Below are 17,368 nucleotides of genomic sequence, written 5' to 3'. Positions count from 1 at the left end.
GCGGACCCCGCACGGCGCGCTCACCTGCGCCGCGTCGGCCATGGGGCCCGGCCCCGCGTCTCAGGCGGACGGAGTCCTAGCAGCGCCGACACACGCGCGCTGCGGCGGGGCCTCCTCCCCCACGGGGCGACGTGACGCCGTCCCGGGAGCCCACCGCCCACAGCGGACAGGGAAACGGCCCGCGGCGCCGGAAGTCCCGCCTAACCCTACTGCCAGGCACGTCACTTCCCCGTGCCGGGGCGGAGCGCTTGGCCGTTGCCAAGGCGATAGGGGAGGGCCGGCGTCTGCGTGCGGACCACACTTCCCATAAAGCACCCCGCCTCGCGTCCGCACGCAGGGGCCAAGGGCAGCCCGGAGGCCTGTTTCCGGCCTGGCAGCGCCGCCGGGGGCGGGACTTCCGGCGCCGACCTCGATGCTCGCTTCGGACCCGCGAGGGTGGTGGGTGTCTGTTTTCTGTTCCCGCCGCGTCAGGGAGGCTGCTCGGGCTCAGGACGCCGGCGTGGCGGAGGCTCGAGAGACGAGGGAGTTGCGCCGTCGTGCCTTCGGTGCGCCCGGGCCGCGGCGACTGTGCTTCCCAAGCCCCGCCGTCGCTGGTCCGAGGTTCCACCGCCAAAGGGTCCGTCGCGCGGTGGCGTGCCTGCCCGGGGCGCGTTCCCTCGCTTCCCGTCGCCTTCGGAGCGAGTGCCGGGCCTTGGAAAGGAGTGCGGTTCCGTGTACGCTGGACCCGGGGCCGAGCTTCACAGGCCCGCTCTGTGCTGCTGCGGACCGTGGGTGTCGTGGGGGTTCGCGTCTGGGTCTCGGCGGCGTTGTCTTCGGTGCCCGGCACCCACTCCATGGATAGAAGCAGCATCTGGCCATTGGATTCCTCATCCATCCAAACCGGCTCGCTGGTTTTTCCTCTGCTTTTCCAATGTTGCCGCTGGCGTTCGTGGGAAGACCACACTGCCTCCTCGCTCATTCTAACCAGGGGTTGTGGGTGCCCGAGGTCTGGGGTCAGAAGTCTAAATCTTAACAGCCGACGCTGTCCAATTTAGTTCCGACCTCTGAAATGCCAGGCTCTGGCTATCATGGTTGGTTGTGGGGTGATTATTGTCACCACTGGAGTCGGTCGTGCGGCGAGTTGGCCTCTCCTGGGCAGAGCTGTACAAACCAAATGCCCTTCACAATATGCAGTATGTATATTCCATCGTCACCTGGCATGACAAGATGAACTCAAAACCAGCTGTAGTAATTGGGAATGGTGATGGGTGCCTGTAATTCCAGTACACTGGGAGGCTGAGGCAGGAGAAGCACAAGTTTGAGCACATCTGGGACAACTTAGCACGCTATCTTTAAAAAAAAACAACTGGATATGTAGTTGGTCTTTCTCAGTTTTTACAGCCTTCTTCCTGGTGACACCTATGTGTTCTTGCAAGTGGAGGTGAGCACAGGTGGGTCTCTCTCAGCTTATGGTCAGTAGCCATGAACTACTCCAGGCTGGATTCTTACCAACCTATATGTTTTTCAGGTGATTGGAGAATAAACTCCATGTTTCCCCAGCTGGAGCAGTAAAAAGCACTGATTTATGGGCTAGATCGATTTGAAACCAGGGATGGTACAATAGGTCCACAGAGGCTTAGTCACAGAATTACAAACAGGGTAGGAGTGTCCCTGGAGTTGAGTCAGTCTCGTGTCTCAACTGTCTGGTTAGCAGGTATGGGGGTCTCACCCAGGTTCTTGTCCTAAACAAAGAATTGAGCGAGATACCCAAAAGCAGGAGCAAGATGAAAGGTTTGACAGAAAAGTACAGACACATGCCACAGGGTGGAAGTGGGCCAGTGAGAAGAGCTCATAGTTGAGGGGGCTTGGTGTTGAGTTTTAAGCCTTAGGGTTGGGGATAGGGTTGATATGAGGTGTCTCTCCTGCAGAGAAGCAGTTTGACTCAGCCCCTCTATTGGGCAGTGGAGGTTTTTTTTTTTTGACATTTTATAGTTCTTAGAGGAACTCCTGTCATCCAAAGCACACAGGAGGATGTCAGATCTGTAGTCAATGACATGATAATTAGGGTCGGTGCAGCGGTCTGCTGGGCACCTGCCCTGGGACTTACAGTGTATAAGCTGTTACCTGGTTATCTTTTCCTGTTGTATTTACACCTATGCTCACAAGATTGATCTAGTACCAGAAAGTGGGGTACACAGCAGCCTGCCTCTACCTTTCCTGTCCGAGTACCATGGTCAGTGGCCTTGCCACTTTACCTTCCTGATCCCCTGCTCACAGACACCTTCCTAACTATTGGCTGTTCCTGGCTGTCCTCACCTCTCCCCTCTTACAGTCTGGTTCTAGCACACTGGCCACTGTTGAACATGTCGTAGGCTGATACATATCCTTAGTTATTGAAAACTTGTTCCTCTGTGAAGGTTTGTTGCCTCCTGTGGTTGAGGTAGAAGTGTGGAAGATCCACCATGGCCCGAGGCTCAGAGGCTGTGCTTGCTGTGGGTCGCAGCCATGGGGAAGCAGCACCAGACTGCAGTCCCTACTCACCACTAGCAGGCTTCCAGTGTTTGTCTGGCACTGCCTCCTTGGGCCTTCTTTTGGTTTCATTTTCCCAAGTCAGATTCCCTGGGGACTGCAGGGTCAGGGGATGAGATAATGGAGCCTTATGAAGGAGACTAGTGGTTGGTTTCTAGACCTTAATGGCAGGTCTCCTGGGACAGGTCCTGGTGACATCCTCTTTTCAGCATTGCTTAGGACTATGCAACCCTCTCTATGAACAGACCTAACTACTGCTGCTTCAGGATAACTGGGGGATCAACACAACCACCACAATTCCTCAGACTGAGTGCTAGGCTCCACGCATGATCCTGACATCCAGGCCTCAAGCTTTGTCCCACAGAGATCTGTACTCTTTCCGAGGAGAGAGTGATGCAAATGAGGCCAAACTTGAATGTATACCTGTTTCCTACCTTCCTACTGCTCCCTCTGAAGTCAAGATCCTCACGAAAGTCTTGGCCATTTAGGCAAGCAGAGTCCAGTTCTGTTCTCTGTCACCCCACTCGGTGGAATCTCCAGATTAAAAGTGGTTTAAACTACTTGTCACACAATGCAGGGCATGGGAGCAGACACATGCAGGAGTTGGAAACAGAGCATCTGCGGGTACTATAGGGGGTGAACAATGTCTGTGAAGAAAGGAGTCTGTCTCTGGAAGCCCTCTTGGTAAAGAGTGGGTCGTCCATACCTCAACCTGGGAGTGGAGATAAGGAGGATCTCATGATCCCTTCTAGGAAATAAGAGGAAGCCCTAAGATTTCTCTACCCTCAACACAGTGAAGAACTTGAGGCGTACTGTGGCAGACTATGTAATTTCCGCCAAAGGCAATGGCAGTGACATGATAGCACCACACGGGCAGGGCAGGTTGCAAAGTACAACATAATTCTTAGAAGCTTTCACAGACCTGGTACTCACAGTCTCCCCAGGACTGGTGGTACAGATACCTGACAGGCAGAATTCTAAGATGGGCTGCCATTCCTCCATCCTTGAGCCTGAACAGGATGGGTTTTACTCTATGATCAGAATATGTTGTATGGCACAGCTAACTTTAAGGGAGATTATCTGGGTGGGCCACATCTAATTCCATGGGCCTTCTAAGATAGACTTTCCTCTGGTTGTCAGCAGGAGAGTAAGTCAGAGCCTCCGACTATGGAAGGGATTCTCCACACTGGCTGGCTTTAAGGTGGAGGGCCCACTGTCAAGGTAAGGGGATGGCACCTTAGAGCTGAAAGCATCCCTTACAGCCAGCAAGGATATAGAGACATTAGCCCTACAACACGAAAATAGTCAATTCTGCCTACAAGAGTTAGCTTGGAAATAGATCCATCCACCATTGCTGAGAACTCAGTCCAGTCAGTTCATCAGCATCAATAGAGAACAAGCCACGCTAATGCCAGAATTCTGACTTCAGAATTGTTGAGCTTAGAAGTGAGTGTTGTGTTGATGGTGGATGTTTGTTACACAGCAGTAGGAAACACGCCATAGACTGAACTGGCAGCCTCAAAATGGCTGTCTTCATGTTTTCACTGAAGGTCTTCATAGAAATGCCTTTCAAAGGGTGAATTTTCTGGTAGAGTAAGGTTAGAACTCCATCAGAAGCCTTTCCCAATGGAGACCACTATGAAGTGCCTTTGAGCAGGATTTACAGTTAATCAGTTGTTTTTCTGTATTTACTTATGAGTCTGTCCCCTAGGCCCCTTGCTTGGAGATGGGTTGTGGATTCATAGTAAGTGAAACTGTACGAATCTCTGGTCCTGGCTGAATCCTGGTTCTTACCCAATTTACTGGATAGAGACTGCAGCTGTAGGCATTTCACTCCTGTGGTAACTCAACCTGGAGATAATATAGTTCTAATTGGCAAAATTTACTACTTGGGAAATTCTGTGTACTGACTCCCAAGGTCCTGCTGAGTTTTCCGAGCCTACCTCAGCATCCCCTTCATTTGAAAACCAAATTAATACTGGCTGCCTGGAGAAGTCCTTTGTCTCAACCCCCAGGGAGTCTCAAATTCCATTAGAGGGTTTTGATCTTCCTGGAGCCCTAAAATCATACCATGTCTCTTTTAAGCCACTCGAGGTCCACCCATTTAGGAGATTGGGGCTAGGCCAAGACCCCCACTACTTTCCCCCACTGGTTACTTGTCTGTAGAACAAAGCCTGTGTGTAGAACAAGTTTGGGACTTTGGTAGAAAGGTTTTCCACAGTCACTGCTCTGACAAGTCCTTTTAGGTTGTGAATTCTGGGTGCTGAATGATGTTGCAGGTATGTCCAAAGGCTTTCCTACATTCATTCCATGCTTACAACGTTACCCAGTGTGAAACTGCTGGTATCAAACAGCTCAGAGATGCAGCTAAAGATGCAAACATGTACTGCCCACATTGGCCTTTTAAACTTTTTTTAAAAAATTTATTGGTGTGTTTTTTTTTGGTGGCGGGAATTGAACGCACGTCTTTGCACTTGCCAGGCAGGTGCTGTGCCACTGAGCTACATCTCCAGCAATTCATTGTTTTTTTTGTTTTGTTTTGTCTTTTTGAGACAGGGTCTCACTATGCAGTTCAGGCTGGCCTTGAGCTCACTTCGTAGCCCAGGCTGATCTTGAACTTGCAACGATCCTCCTGCCTCAGCCTCTCAAGTACTGGGATTACAGGCATGTGCCACCACACCCGGCAATTCATTGGTTTTTTGACAGGGCCTCCCTATACAGTTTAGATTGGCCTTGAACTCACAGTGATTCTCCTGCTTCAGCTTCCCAAGTAATGGAGACCACTAGGAAGAGGCTCTGAGCAGGATTTAGATTAACCAATTGGCTTTTCATATTTAACTGTGAGTCTGTCCAAGGCCTAGACCCTTTATCTGGAGATAGGCAGCAGACTCATAGTGAGTGAACCTCTAAGAGTCGCTAATCCCGGCTGAGGCCTGTGAAGCCATGATGCCTCAGAGGACAAGACAAGGCCATAGCTAAGGACACCTGGCTCCAACCTCAACTAACTAGATAACAACTGTAGTTGCAGGCATCTCACTCCGGGTGGAGACCTTCCTGGAGATGACATAGTTCTCCTAAATTAACATGTCTCACTTGGGGAAGTTGTTGAGCAGACTTCCACGGTCCTTGAATGGTCCTGCTCAGATTCCCACTTTTCATCAATATTCCCCTCTTTTGTTTGATAACTAAATAAATACAGGCCACCCAGAGAAGATCTTTGTCTTAGCCCCTAGGGAACCTCAAATTCTGCCACAAGGTTTTGATCCTCCTGAAACCCTGAAATCATACCGTTTAACTTGTTTATTTAAGCCTTCATCGACCACTAGTTTGGGAGATTTGGGACCTGATCAGTCTGCAGTAACTAAGGGATAATATTAACAAGTTACCTATGTGCTGGGATTACAGGTGTGCACCGCCACACCCAGCCCTTACTTCTGAGGTAAGGTCTTGCTAGGTAGTTTAGGCTGGCCTTGAAATCACAATGAGCCCCCTGCCTCAGCCTCCTGAGTGCTGGGATTATAGGTGTGTGCCACGATGCACAACTACATGTCAGCCTTTCTATGTTCTCTGCTGTCAACTCCTGTTGCCTTTCTCTCAGGTGAACCTTCTGGTGCTGATGGAGACAGGCGATCCTGCTACAGATTTCCCTACTCTGTGCTCATAGGCCCTGCTCCTGTGTGGGCGCTCTGGTACTGATGAGGTTGGAGTTCTGGCTAAAGAATTTCTCATGTCCCATGCACCTGGAAGGCTTTTCTGCAGTGTGAAATTTCCAGTGCCGAATGCGGGTAGATGCGAGGCTGAAGGGTCTGCCACACTTGCTGCACTGATGAGCCCTCTCCCGTGTAGATTCTGTGGGACCAGACAAGTGTGGATTTGTAGAGAACATTTTCCACACTCACTGCACCTGTAACATTGCCGTTTTTCATGAACCTTCCAATCACACTCAGTTTAGACAGAAAACTGAAGGCCCATCTGGGTGTGGCGGTGCACACCTACAATCCCAGCACTCAGAAGGTTGAGGTAGGAGGATTGCCATGGGTTTGAGGCCAGCCTGAACTGCACAGACAGATACTGTCTCAAAAGAAAAAAGAAAACTGGGGGCTGGAGATTTAGCTCAGCGGCACAGCGCCTGCCTAGCAAGCACGAGGTCATGAGTTCGATTCCCAGTACCGGAAAAAAACAACAACAAAAAAGAAAACTGAAGGCCTTCCCATACTCCCTATATGTGTGTGACATTTCTCCATCATAAAGCTTTCTCTGAGTAGGAAGAGCTGATCTCTCTGGGAGGGCACTTCCACTTGCTAAGCATGAACAGGGTCTCTGTAATGGGACCACAGGTGGCACTAGTGAGCAGGGCTATTCAGGCATTGCCACACTTGCCACACTTGTGACCTGCTGGGTGCTGCCTTGGGGCAGAATCATGAGGATCAGGGTCCTGGGTGCTGGTTCTGTTTCCCCTTGCCATGGGCAGCCTGTTACTGGGTGAGGCCTTGCTGGCCAGGAAGTCCTCCTCACACTCCCCACACACAAAAGGCCATTCTGATGGGGGGCAGCTCTTTGTCTGCTCAGGAGGGTCCTCATCATCTCCTGCTCCACACAGACAAGCTGGAAACAGAGGCATCAGGTAATAGATTGAAGCAGAGGAGAGTTGCCTTCATCACAAATGCACACCCAGAAAGGACTTCATGCTGCTCATGGAGGGAGGAATACAAGAGCTTCCCTGCAGGGTGGGTCCAGATAGAAAGCAGGGGGCCGCACCAGGGAGGAAGCTGCAAATGGTGGCAAAACAGGGAGGAGACTCAGGGTCTCCAACTGGCCCTGCTGCTGAGGGCCTTCGTGAGACACCAGCTGCTGGTGACAGCCAGTTACCATGAAGACGCATGTGTCCAGTCCCATGACAAATGCACTGACTGTAACAGCAGGTGGCACTGAGGCAGGACATCTCACACAAGAACATGTGACGTTGGTGCCCAGTCTCACATCAGGGAGGTGCTGGTTACTGCCTCACTGTCTCAGCTCCTAATTCACCATTTTGCTGTCTCAGAACAGACCTGGGCTCTGCAGACGCCCCTTGCCAGTGTGCATGAAGCCAAGCTTCATCAGTAATGTGCACTGGAAGGAAACTGTGAGGTGGACACCATTTGCTTGCTGCCTCCGTGTGCTTGTGGGCAGGCTCCTGCTATCACGGCAAACCCTTGAGCACCAGCCCCTGTGCCCACCGCTCCAATCGCATGATTTAGTTAATACCTCTTTATGTTAGACTTTCCCCACTCAAGTCACTTGTGCAACTGTCTGCAGATTTTTTTTGTTTGTTTTGTCTTTTTGAGACAGGGTCTCCCTATGCAGTTCACACTGGCCTTGAGCTCACTTTGTAGCCCAGGCTGGTCTCCAACTCGCAATGATCCCTCCTACCTCAGCCTCCCAAGTGCAGGGATTACAAGCGTGCGCCACCACACCCGGCCTGTCTGCAGATTGTACCCAATCTGTCTAATACAGAACTGGTGCTGGCAGTAATAGGCCATAAAAGTGGAATTTGGGGACTGGCTTAGTTGAACCTTTTGGGCTGAGCACAATGCTGAGTTCTTGCTGGTGAGATGCGGGGCAAGTGTCCCATGGAATGTGTTAGCTTTGGTTAAACAGGCTGTCATTGCAACAGACTAAAAATATGCTAAATGAAGCAAGTATCTTAGGAGCCCAGGTGACCCCTGCACTTGGCTTTTACAAGGGGCATGAGGTCTGTGAGGACCCTAGGATGGTATAGTCAGTTGAGCCCACTGCACCCTTACAGAAATAACATAATGCACTCAGGTTCCTGAACTCTCAACTCAACCCACATCCTGAGAAACACAGAACCTCCATGACAACTCTAGAAGAATATTTCTTATTTTCTATAGCCATAGGGCTGAAGTTGCTAAAAATCAAATATGAAATTCAGCTTGTGCAGGTGACTGATTTATATCAGCTAAAACTGCAGTTTTGCTGCTAATTCCTAAGTTCCTCATGTGAACATTAGAGTACTGTCTGGTAAAGAGTGTAAGAGTAAAAAAAAAAAATTAGTGGGAATATCTGGTTTGAGCCAGACTGAATCCCAGGTCATTTGGTTTTTCTCTGTACCGGGAACCGAACTCACGACCTTGTGCTTGCCAGGCAGGCGCTTTTGCCACTGAGCTAAATCCCCAGCCCCAATCCCAGGTCATTTGGAGTCTCTCTTACCAGCAGAACAGCTTGCACTGTGGAGACAACCCATTTTTGCTTCAAAACCTGTAATAACCTCACAGGAGGCAGATGCCCTTTCTACACAACCTTTTGTATTGCTACTAGACTCACAACCAGGTTGAAACTCAGCTCATTCCATGGGAGGAGTTCCACATCACATCTCAGGAGAAAATGCCTTCCACGTGAACAAATTTCCACACGTTACAAAATATAGCTGGGCATAGTGGCACACACCTGTAATTCCAGCACTCTGGGAGGCTGAGGCAAGAGGATTACAAATTTGAACTCACCCTGAGCAATTTAGCAAGACCCTGTCCCCACCAAAAAAATAAAAATAAAAAAAAGGCCAGCTCAGAGCATGCTGTAGTAATTCAGTTCCCATTACCAAAGCAACAACAACAACAAAAAATAACCCCAAGGGAACATGTGTGGGAATGTGGGAGTGGATTCTAAGTCAAAGACAGTAAAATTTAACAAACTAGGTTGAAACTGTAGGAGACCGAGACTGACCTCCATTGTATATTAGTAGCCGTCTTACGCGCCTTTCCCTTTAAGTCAGGACTGCCTACCGTTGCCTAGCTACTCCCACCTCAAGAACTAGGACTACCCACCGTTACCTAGTTACTCCCACCTTTGTCGGGTTATTTGGTTATTCCCGCCTTAGAACTTCCGCGTTTCCTCCATGCCGTATATAAGCACGGCACTTCCCGCTAATAAACGAGGCTTGATCAGAATCTTGTCTTGCCTCCATTCTTCGTGTCTCTTGTCCCTTTATAATCCCCACTCCCCTTCTAGGGTCCTCGTTGACTGTACCCGAAGGCTGGGTCATGAAACCATTGATGTTTTAGCTCAAGCAGTTGAGGATGGCTTAGCAAGTGAGACCTGGACTTAGTGGGACTGGATGTCAATGACTTGGAGTTACAGCACTTCCCTGGGACAGTATGGGACTGGATTTATCATGATACCCACAGTCCTGTGCTGAATAATGATGCCTGTGCTGTAACCCTCAGAGCCTATGAATGTTATTTGATATGGAAAAAATTATTTGGGAGATGCAATTAAAGTTGCTAATTGTATCCTGGATTATTCAGGTGAACCTACCCTAATCACATGGGCCTGTAAAGGAGATGACCCAGATGCAGTGGTGCAGGCCTACAGTCCCAGCTAATAGGGAGGCAGGACTGCACTGCATGATGAACTGCAGATTAGTGCCAGGATCAGAGATCTGAAATAAGTGGAGATGGTAGCATTTGCCACATTCCCATTTAACTCACTAGTTCAGCCTGTGCAGAAGTTAGACTGGCTGTGGAGAATGACCAGGGACCACAGTGAATTTAATCCAGTGGTAACTCCAAGTATGGCTACTGTTCTGGAAGTACAGTCTTCACTGAAACAAAATCACAAACCCCCTGGTGCATGGCATGCAGCCACTGAACTGGCTGGTGCTTTTCTCTACACAGTTTCCAAAGGACCACCAGGAACTATTTGCTTTTACCTGGTCAGATCACCAGGACCCTTCACATGGCTGCCTCAGAACTCTGTCATTCTGCTCTCTGCCATAATACAGTCCACAGAGATCTTGATCATCTTAACATTCCAGAAACATCACATTGGTTCACTTCATGGATGACATTATGCTGAGTAGATCTGATGAGCAAGAAGTAGCAAGTATTTCAGATACCTTGGTAAGGGTGGGATAGGAAATCTATAGAAATTCAGGGGCCTGACACCTCAGTGAAGTCCTTGGGGATTCAGCAGCAACCACCAAAGAGGCCCAACACCTGGTAGGCCTTTTTAGCTTCTGTAACCAGTGCCTATCACATGTGATTCCACTAATTTTAACTACATATATTGGTACCTCAGTTCACAAACTCAATTCTCTTCATGATTCTGTTCACAAACCAAACTGGACAAGAACCAAGTCAAATTTCACTATTAGGTCCACCTTGAACCTAACCCTTGAATTTTTTCTTTGTGTTTTGAGACAAGCTCTTTCTATGTAGTCTAGGCTGATCCTGAACTCACTATGTAGCCAAACTGGCCTCAAACTCACAGCAATCCTCCTGCCTCAACTTCTCAAGTGCTGGGATTACAGGTGTGTGCTGCCACACTCAGCTCTTAACCCCTGAATTTGATTTTGTTCTTGTCCAGCTTGGTTTCTGATGAGACTCATGGGAAGAATCAAGTTCATGAACTTTGGTTCCACTGTATTGCTAAATCAGCCATCAAGCTTCCTACTTTGGGTGGAACCAGAAATAAGGCCCTGAAACAGGTTCAGGTTGCAGTACATGCTGCTCTACCACCTGAGCTTATAATTCAGCAGAAATAATGACACGAAATCTTTATGACCAATCAGGAAACTATATGCTGCCTCTGGCAAGCAGCAAAGAATCAAAGCCTAGAAAACGCTCAAATCTACACAGACCTTCTGCAGATAGCTATCCTACTTTGGACAGTTTCTACCTTACTACTGGCCCTCTGGCAGAGGATAAATGCCTAACCAGGAGCTATCAGGTGACCATGTGGCCTGAATGTGTAGCCACTGGACACCAGGTGACTCTCATGAACTAGGTACCGACTATGCCACATGGCCATGGGTCAGCTAACATGGGTGGCAATTTAACATGAGAAAATGGCATATTACAGATAGGCTTGCTGTAGAACATGGAAGGCCCTGCATAAAGACTTGTGTAGGAGCTGGGCACAATGGCTCACACCTGGAAGTCCAGCTATTTAGAACCCTGGGAGAGGATCAAATTTGACCTGGGCAACTAAGAGAACATTATCTTTTTTTTTTTTTTTTTTTTTTTACTGGGAATTGAACTCATGACCTTACACTTGCCAGGTAAGTGCTTTTGCTATATCCCCAGCCCTGTCTCAAAAATAAAATTTTAGCTTTTCCTTTTTTGGAGGCAAGGTCTCACTGTGTAGTACAGACTGGCCTTGAACTTGCTGTGTAGTGCAGGCTGGCCTCAAAAAAATTTTTTTTAAATAAAAAATAAAAATAAAAGGGCTGCGCAATGCATCTCAGTGGTAAAACACTTGCCTGGTGTGAGTGAGGCCCTGGGCTCAATCCCCAGGACTACAAGAAGAAAAAACGACTTGTGGAGGAAGAGGGCAATCTAAAAGTGCCAATCAAGGTGGGATAGACTGGAACTGGCCAGATCAGTTGAGCACCTGCGAAAGACCTCACCCTCAAGCTTGACCCTATGAAGGCAACAGCAGCAGGGGCTGCTCACAGCACAGCTCAGGGAGGCAAGGCAGTTCCAGCATGCACCTCAACCACTGGGAACCTGGAAAGGAAGCAACCCCTGTGGTCCAGCTTTGGAATGAAAACAAATTCCCATGCAGAAGAGGCAGAGGGGCTTGGTGTGCTGCAGGAGTGCATGAGGACTTACCCAGGGAGCTTATGACTTAAAGTTATACAGCATCACGTGAGGATACAGGTGCCTCTGGGCCACATTAAGGAGCCTCTGCTCTTCCTGGGAGAAGTGCACAGCCACATCCTCAGATGTCAGCAGCCCCTGCAATGACAGGTTCAGCTGATCCTTAGGGCTAACAGGTAAGCAGAAAGCCAAAATGTGGACGCATGGACACCTCCAGGGTCTTGACGGAAAAGGATCCTGTCACATCTCCCATACACCCTGATAACACCTTTTCCCTAAGCCTCTACCTCAGAGGGGATACCAGTCTAGTTAGAATTGCTGCCTGTCTTCCTGATTTACTACTGGAAACTGTCCAGCCTACAGCAACAATAAACAGGTGACCAAATGGTCCCCACCCTCACCTGCCAGCCCATTACCTTTATCCTCTGTCTGCCCAATTACCATATCTCAAGTGCAATCAAACCTACACTATCCTTTTTCCTTAGGCCCCAAGTACCTGGCCCCATGTCCTTTTGTCTGCCCACCTTTCAGGAACGTCACTCCCTGTACTGTGGATATTCTCAACTCCACAGTCCCCAGGACAAGTTCAGCAGTTACCATCACAGACATCTTCCTGGGCTCCCTACATGCTACAGTGCACACTGTGTCCTAAAATTACCTGGCACGAGCACTAGGCTTCCACCCTGCCCGTGCCTCCGGCGGCCCCCACTGCCAAGGGAATCCTACAGCGTCGTCACGCTGAACCCACTTGTTCCTGCTCCTAGAGCCAAAAGTCACCTAGAACTGTACACGGACCCCGAGGCTCCAGGGCCGCCTCTCTCTGCGCTTGCACTTGCTGTCCCCTCACCTGTTACAACCTTCTCTCTCCTGAGGCACTGCGAGGCCCGGCTCACTGGCAGACACCCTGGACCTGGGTCCCTGCCTGCCTCCTAGGACTTTATCTGCCACGGTGTGACTTTGCAGCCCTGAACGAAAACCAGCCCTGGTCCCAAGGAGGGCACGATGAGCTCTTCCTCCATCAGGGCCAGGCTCCGTCCCCGGCCAGCTGGCCCTCGGGAGCTCTGGGTCCCCGCCGCGCACTCCGGGCCACTGGGGCCGCCACTCGGCGTCTGTGAGGCACGCCGCACCTGACCGTCCAAACCCAGCTCTGGCGCCTCCTCTCCAGACACCGGGCGAGCCCCGCTGCAGCTCGGACGCACGGCAGCGAGGCGGGGGGACTCGGCGGCCGGGCCCTCCGCCACCGGGGGCAGCCGGGGCTCAGCGCGCGCCCCACACCAGCGCAGGCGGGACCGAAGCCAGCGCCAGTCTGCCAGAACCGCGCCGGGCCCTGGGCGCCAACTCCGGGGGGCGCGGGGCCGCCCGGGAGCAGGGCCCCGACCCACATCCCGCCACAGAGACCACGGCTCGGACGCGCACGCACAGAGCCGCGCGCCAGCTCTAAGAGCAGCGTGGCCTCGGGGAACGCCGTGCGGGAACTACATTTCCCAGAAGCCCGATCGCAGCAACGCGCTGCACTGGCCAATGGCAGCCCGAAGGAGGGCGTGCGCGCTGCCGATGGGCTGGAACTTCCGGCGTCACCCTCCCACAGTTCCTACCTGCGGCGTAGCTGGCTGAGAGGGTTAGGTTCCGCCTCTGCGCCTGTGAATACTCTGTGCCCGCCGGCTGTCGCTGTCCATTGAAGGGCGGCCTCATGGGGCCTTCGGGTCGCCCCGCTGTGGGGAGCTGCTGCAGCTGGAGACCTATCACACAGGCGGGCCGGAGTGTGGTCAGCAAAGAACAGCGCCTGAGGCGAGTCACGTGGATAAGCTGCTGCAGTCTGGAGAACCCAGGAGGCAAGCCACGTGGGTTAGCTATTAGGCGGAGGGGCGTCACGTGACATCCAACCTCCCGGGTGTGCAAGTACACGCGCCGCAGCTGTTGGGGCCCTCCGTGTCTCCTCCTTCCTTCCTTCTCCCTTCAGGAGAGAGGGCTCCATCGGGACTCAGTTTTCTGCATTCTGACTCCTGTCCTGCTCTCTCCATCCTCTCTATTGTCCTGCATCACACCTGTACTGACATACGATAGAATTAAAATCTAATCGTGGCCGCCCCCAAGCGTAATGACCCTAAACATATAATCCCAGCTACAACGGAGGTTGAGGCCAGATTTCAAATTTGAGGCCAGCCTGAGCAATGAATGAATGAATAAAAAAGAGTGGGGCTGTATCTCCGTGTAAGTCCTAGACTGAATCTCCAGCACAAAAACAAATCATAGCTTCATAATCTGGGTTCTTTCTTTCCTTCCTTCCTCCCTTTCTTCCCTCCTTCCTCCCTCCCCTCCCGTCTCCTCTCCTTTCCTTTCCAGGCTCTCATTATGCAGTTCAGGCTGGCCTTGAGCCCACTTTGTAGCCCAGGCTGGTCTCGAACTTGAAACGATCCTCCTGCCTCAGCCTCCCGAGTGCTGGGATTTCAGGTGTGCGCCACCAAGCCCGGCTTTCAGATTGTATTAACTAAATGGTCTAAATTCAAAGATAATTTACTCCTCCGACTGTGGAAGCACGCCTGGGGTGGCACCGCCCCATCTGTCAGGTGAGGGCGGCTGCGTCCGGATCCTTCGCCCGGGTTCACTTTCGCCGCCTCTAAGCTGCCAGCCCGCGCCAATGTTCCCTGCTCTGGGGCCGCCCTCCTCGCCCGGGTGGAGGTGTGGCGCTGGGAGAGCGAGCTGCATCTCCATAGAAACGCCCATTTCTACGTTCTGATTGGCTACTAATTCAGAGCAGTCTTCCCTGCTCCTCCTATTTGACCTGCGCAAATTTGCGCGGAATGCACCCGGAACCAGTTGTTATAGCAACGACAGTCCCGCCTTTCCAGCCCAAACTCCAGCCTCCGATTGGTTACGTCGCTTAAAAGCCCTCCGCTCTCTGGGTGTGACCCACTGGCGGTGCGAGCCAGCCGGAAGACTGAGAGTGTGTGGAGTCCGGGAGGAACCTGAGAACAGGCGGAGCAGGCGCGCGGGGCGAGGCTGCCCGTGTGCAGGTGGGGCGCCAAAGCTCTCTAGGTGCCGTCTGAATCCACGCCCTGCCCCGACGCCTCCTGTTCCCATCCGGCAGTGTGGACATTGCGGCTCCTCCGGTCCTTGCGGCTCCTCCTGCCTTCTGGCGTCTAGTTCCTCGTGGGGAGGATGCCCCAAAGGCCGGGGCCCTCGTAAGAGAAGGCTGTCGGGATCCCGTGGAATGGAGCCCCGCATCCTGGTCCCGGGCACCCCGTGCACCCCTGGTACACAAAAGGTGCTCCATAAATACTTGTAGACGAATGACGTATGAGAAAGCAGTGGGTTTATTGTTGCCTACGTTCAGAAAGGAGAACCAACCCCTGCCCATAAAGGGCCTCGGGCGCCTGAGCCGGACTGGCTGCCCGCTCGGCCCGGGAGGAGCAGGGAGCCGGGGCCCAGTGTCAGGGTGCCAGTGGGAGGGGGTGTGCTGGCGTGGAGTGGGCAGAGGGAGGACGCAACTCTGAAGCCCCGGAGAAGATGGAAGGGGAGCCCGTGATGCTGTGCTGCGGTTTTCCGAAGCCCTTTGCGGCACTGAGGTGTACTCTGCAGACACGCTGTTGTCATCAGCCTCCTTCGAGGGAAGAATGAGGCCACAGTAACTCCTAGGAGGCAGTAAGGGAGGACGCTCTGCCTGAGGGTGCGCCAGGAAGGCTGCCTGGAGGAGGAAACCTTGGATCTGTACCCTCAACCACACCCAGGAGCTGGCATTTGGGCAGGTGGCATGGCTTCCACAAAGGCACATGGACCTGGTGAGGCCAAGTGGTAGATGCGGGTGGTAGCTTGCTAAATCCCTAAGTTCAAACTCTGCCAGGACAACTTAGGACTTAGCAAGAACTTGTCTCAGAAAATAAAAAAGGGCTGGAGTGTAGCTCTGTGCAAAGGCCCTGACCAGTGTTCAGTCCCCAGTACTGGAGGCAGACTTGTAAAATAATAAATGGGTGTTATTCGTAGGCTTTGAGTTGGGGGTAATTTTTTTACAGTAGCCGGAGAAAGCTAACAGGCTACCACCTGCAGACCAAGTTCCCCTACTGTGACACTGGGCTGTGGCTTCCTGGTGACCCAATAAGTGCTGCTGGCAACAGGTGTGGCCAAGAACTGGTCTGGAGAGACATGTCCTGGGACTCCTGAGGTTCCTCTGGCTGCCACCGGGAAGCAGCAACTTGCACCTAGATAGGTCTGTAGGCATGCTTGGGCCCAGGCATTCCCAGGCTGCCTGTCAGCCACCGAGATGCTGTCACACCCTGGTCAGTAACCCCTTGAGCACCCACAGCATGCCGTGGTGGGGATACACAACACATGTAAACAAACCGGACAGGAGCCCCCAGCTGCACGGATGTCCAAGTTTCTGGAAAATGCCGGGAAGGCTTGTAGGAGAGGGCAGGAAACGTACAGCCCCCTTCACTGCCGGCTGCTGTGCACGGGGCAGGCCGCCACAAGAGGCAGGCCAGGCAGGGCTGATGGAGCCCCACAGGAAAAGAAGGCAGTCACTGCGGAAGGGCGGCTCTGGCAGCGGGCAGACCGGCCAGGATCTCTCCAGCTGGCCAGCAAATTCGGCCTCTGAGAGGGTCTGGAAGCCAGGATGCAGCGGGAAGTGAGGCTCCTACAGCAGTTTAGAGCTTGGGCCCAGGGTTGACCCCAGGGCTCTCCCAAGCCCCAGCCAGGCCACGTCGGCTCGCGGAGCCTGACTTCAGGCCAGGTGTGCGGGTGACAGCTGTGCACCTAGGCCCAGCCTACAAGCAGTGCACATGGAAGTCCACAGATCGGCTATGGGGCCACTGTCTCGGCATGACCAGGGAGTAGGAGCCCGAGAAACAGGTGCCCGGCCTTCAGATGCGCAGCTGATGCTCCCCAGGGCCCTGTGGCAGTGACGGCTGCCCCAGCAATCAGCACACTTCCAAGGTCGGCTGGCACCCTGAGCTTGCCGGCCACAGGAACTGGAGTCCAAGGGGTGCTGCAGGTGGCCCCCCGGGACCAAGGGTGTTTCTGGAGGGCCCCTGGGGACGACGGCAGTTTCTCCACGGGAGGGTTCACGGCTCCTGGTGACAGTGTTGGGGACACCCTGCCAGGGCCCACCAGCTGGACCCGAGGTCACCGGCCGGGGGCAGGGCCGTTACGAAGCCCTCCTGCTCCCGTGCGCCCCCGGGGCCCGGCCGGAGCTGGGCTCGGCGCCCCACTCCCCGACTCCGCGCCGTGCACGCTGGGCTCTGTCCCCCAGGGCCCGCGCGCGG

General features: G+C 52.6%; 2 protein-coding genes and 1 long non-coding RNA gene across 3 annotated transcripts in view; all 3 read right to left on the bottom strand.

Annotated features, from left to right (window-relative positions):
• Znf584 (zinc finger protein 584) overlaps window positions 1-42 on the bottom strand; it is a 9,508-nt gene extending 9,466 nt beyond the window's left edge. Inside the window, 1 exon segment of the mRNA XM_013509850.1 lies at window positions 25-42. Coding sequence (XP_013365304.1) covers window positions 25-42 — 18 coding nt within the window.
• Window positions 43-11,745: 11,703 nt separating this feature from the next.
• Window positions 11,746-14,425, bottom strand: LOC102012707. The gene is made up of 3 exons (XR_001232516.1): window positions 13,706-14,425; window positions 12,123-12,248; window positions 11,746-12,017 (listed from the first exon to the last, which is right to left on the bottom strand). It is a non-coding gene; the product is annotated as an uncharacterized LOC102012707 (long non-coding RNA).
• Window positions 14,426-16,904: 2,479 nt separating this feature from the next.
• Rnf225 (ring finger protein 225) overlaps window positions 16,905-17,368 on the bottom strand; it is a 1,872-nt gene continuing 1,408 nt past the window's right edge. The window contains exon 3 of the mRNA XM_005414420.2: window positions 16,905-17,216. Coding sequence (XP_005414477.1) covers window positions 16,905-17,216 — 312 coding nt within the window. The remainder of the gene's footprint in view (window positions 17,217-17,368) is intronic.

Source organism: Chinchilla lanigera, unplaced genomic scaffold, assembly GCF_000276665.1.
Source record: "Chinchilla lanigera isolate Chin_1 unplaced genomic scaffold, ChiLan1.0 scaffold00183, whole genome shotgun sequence".
NCBI classification, from domain to species: Eukaryota; Metazoa; Chordata; class Mammalia; order Rodentia; family Chinchillidae; genus Chinchilla; species Chinchilla lanigera.
The sequence above is the reverse complement of the archived record's forward strand: the minus strand, read 5'-3'. Positions and strand labels throughout refer to the sequence as shown.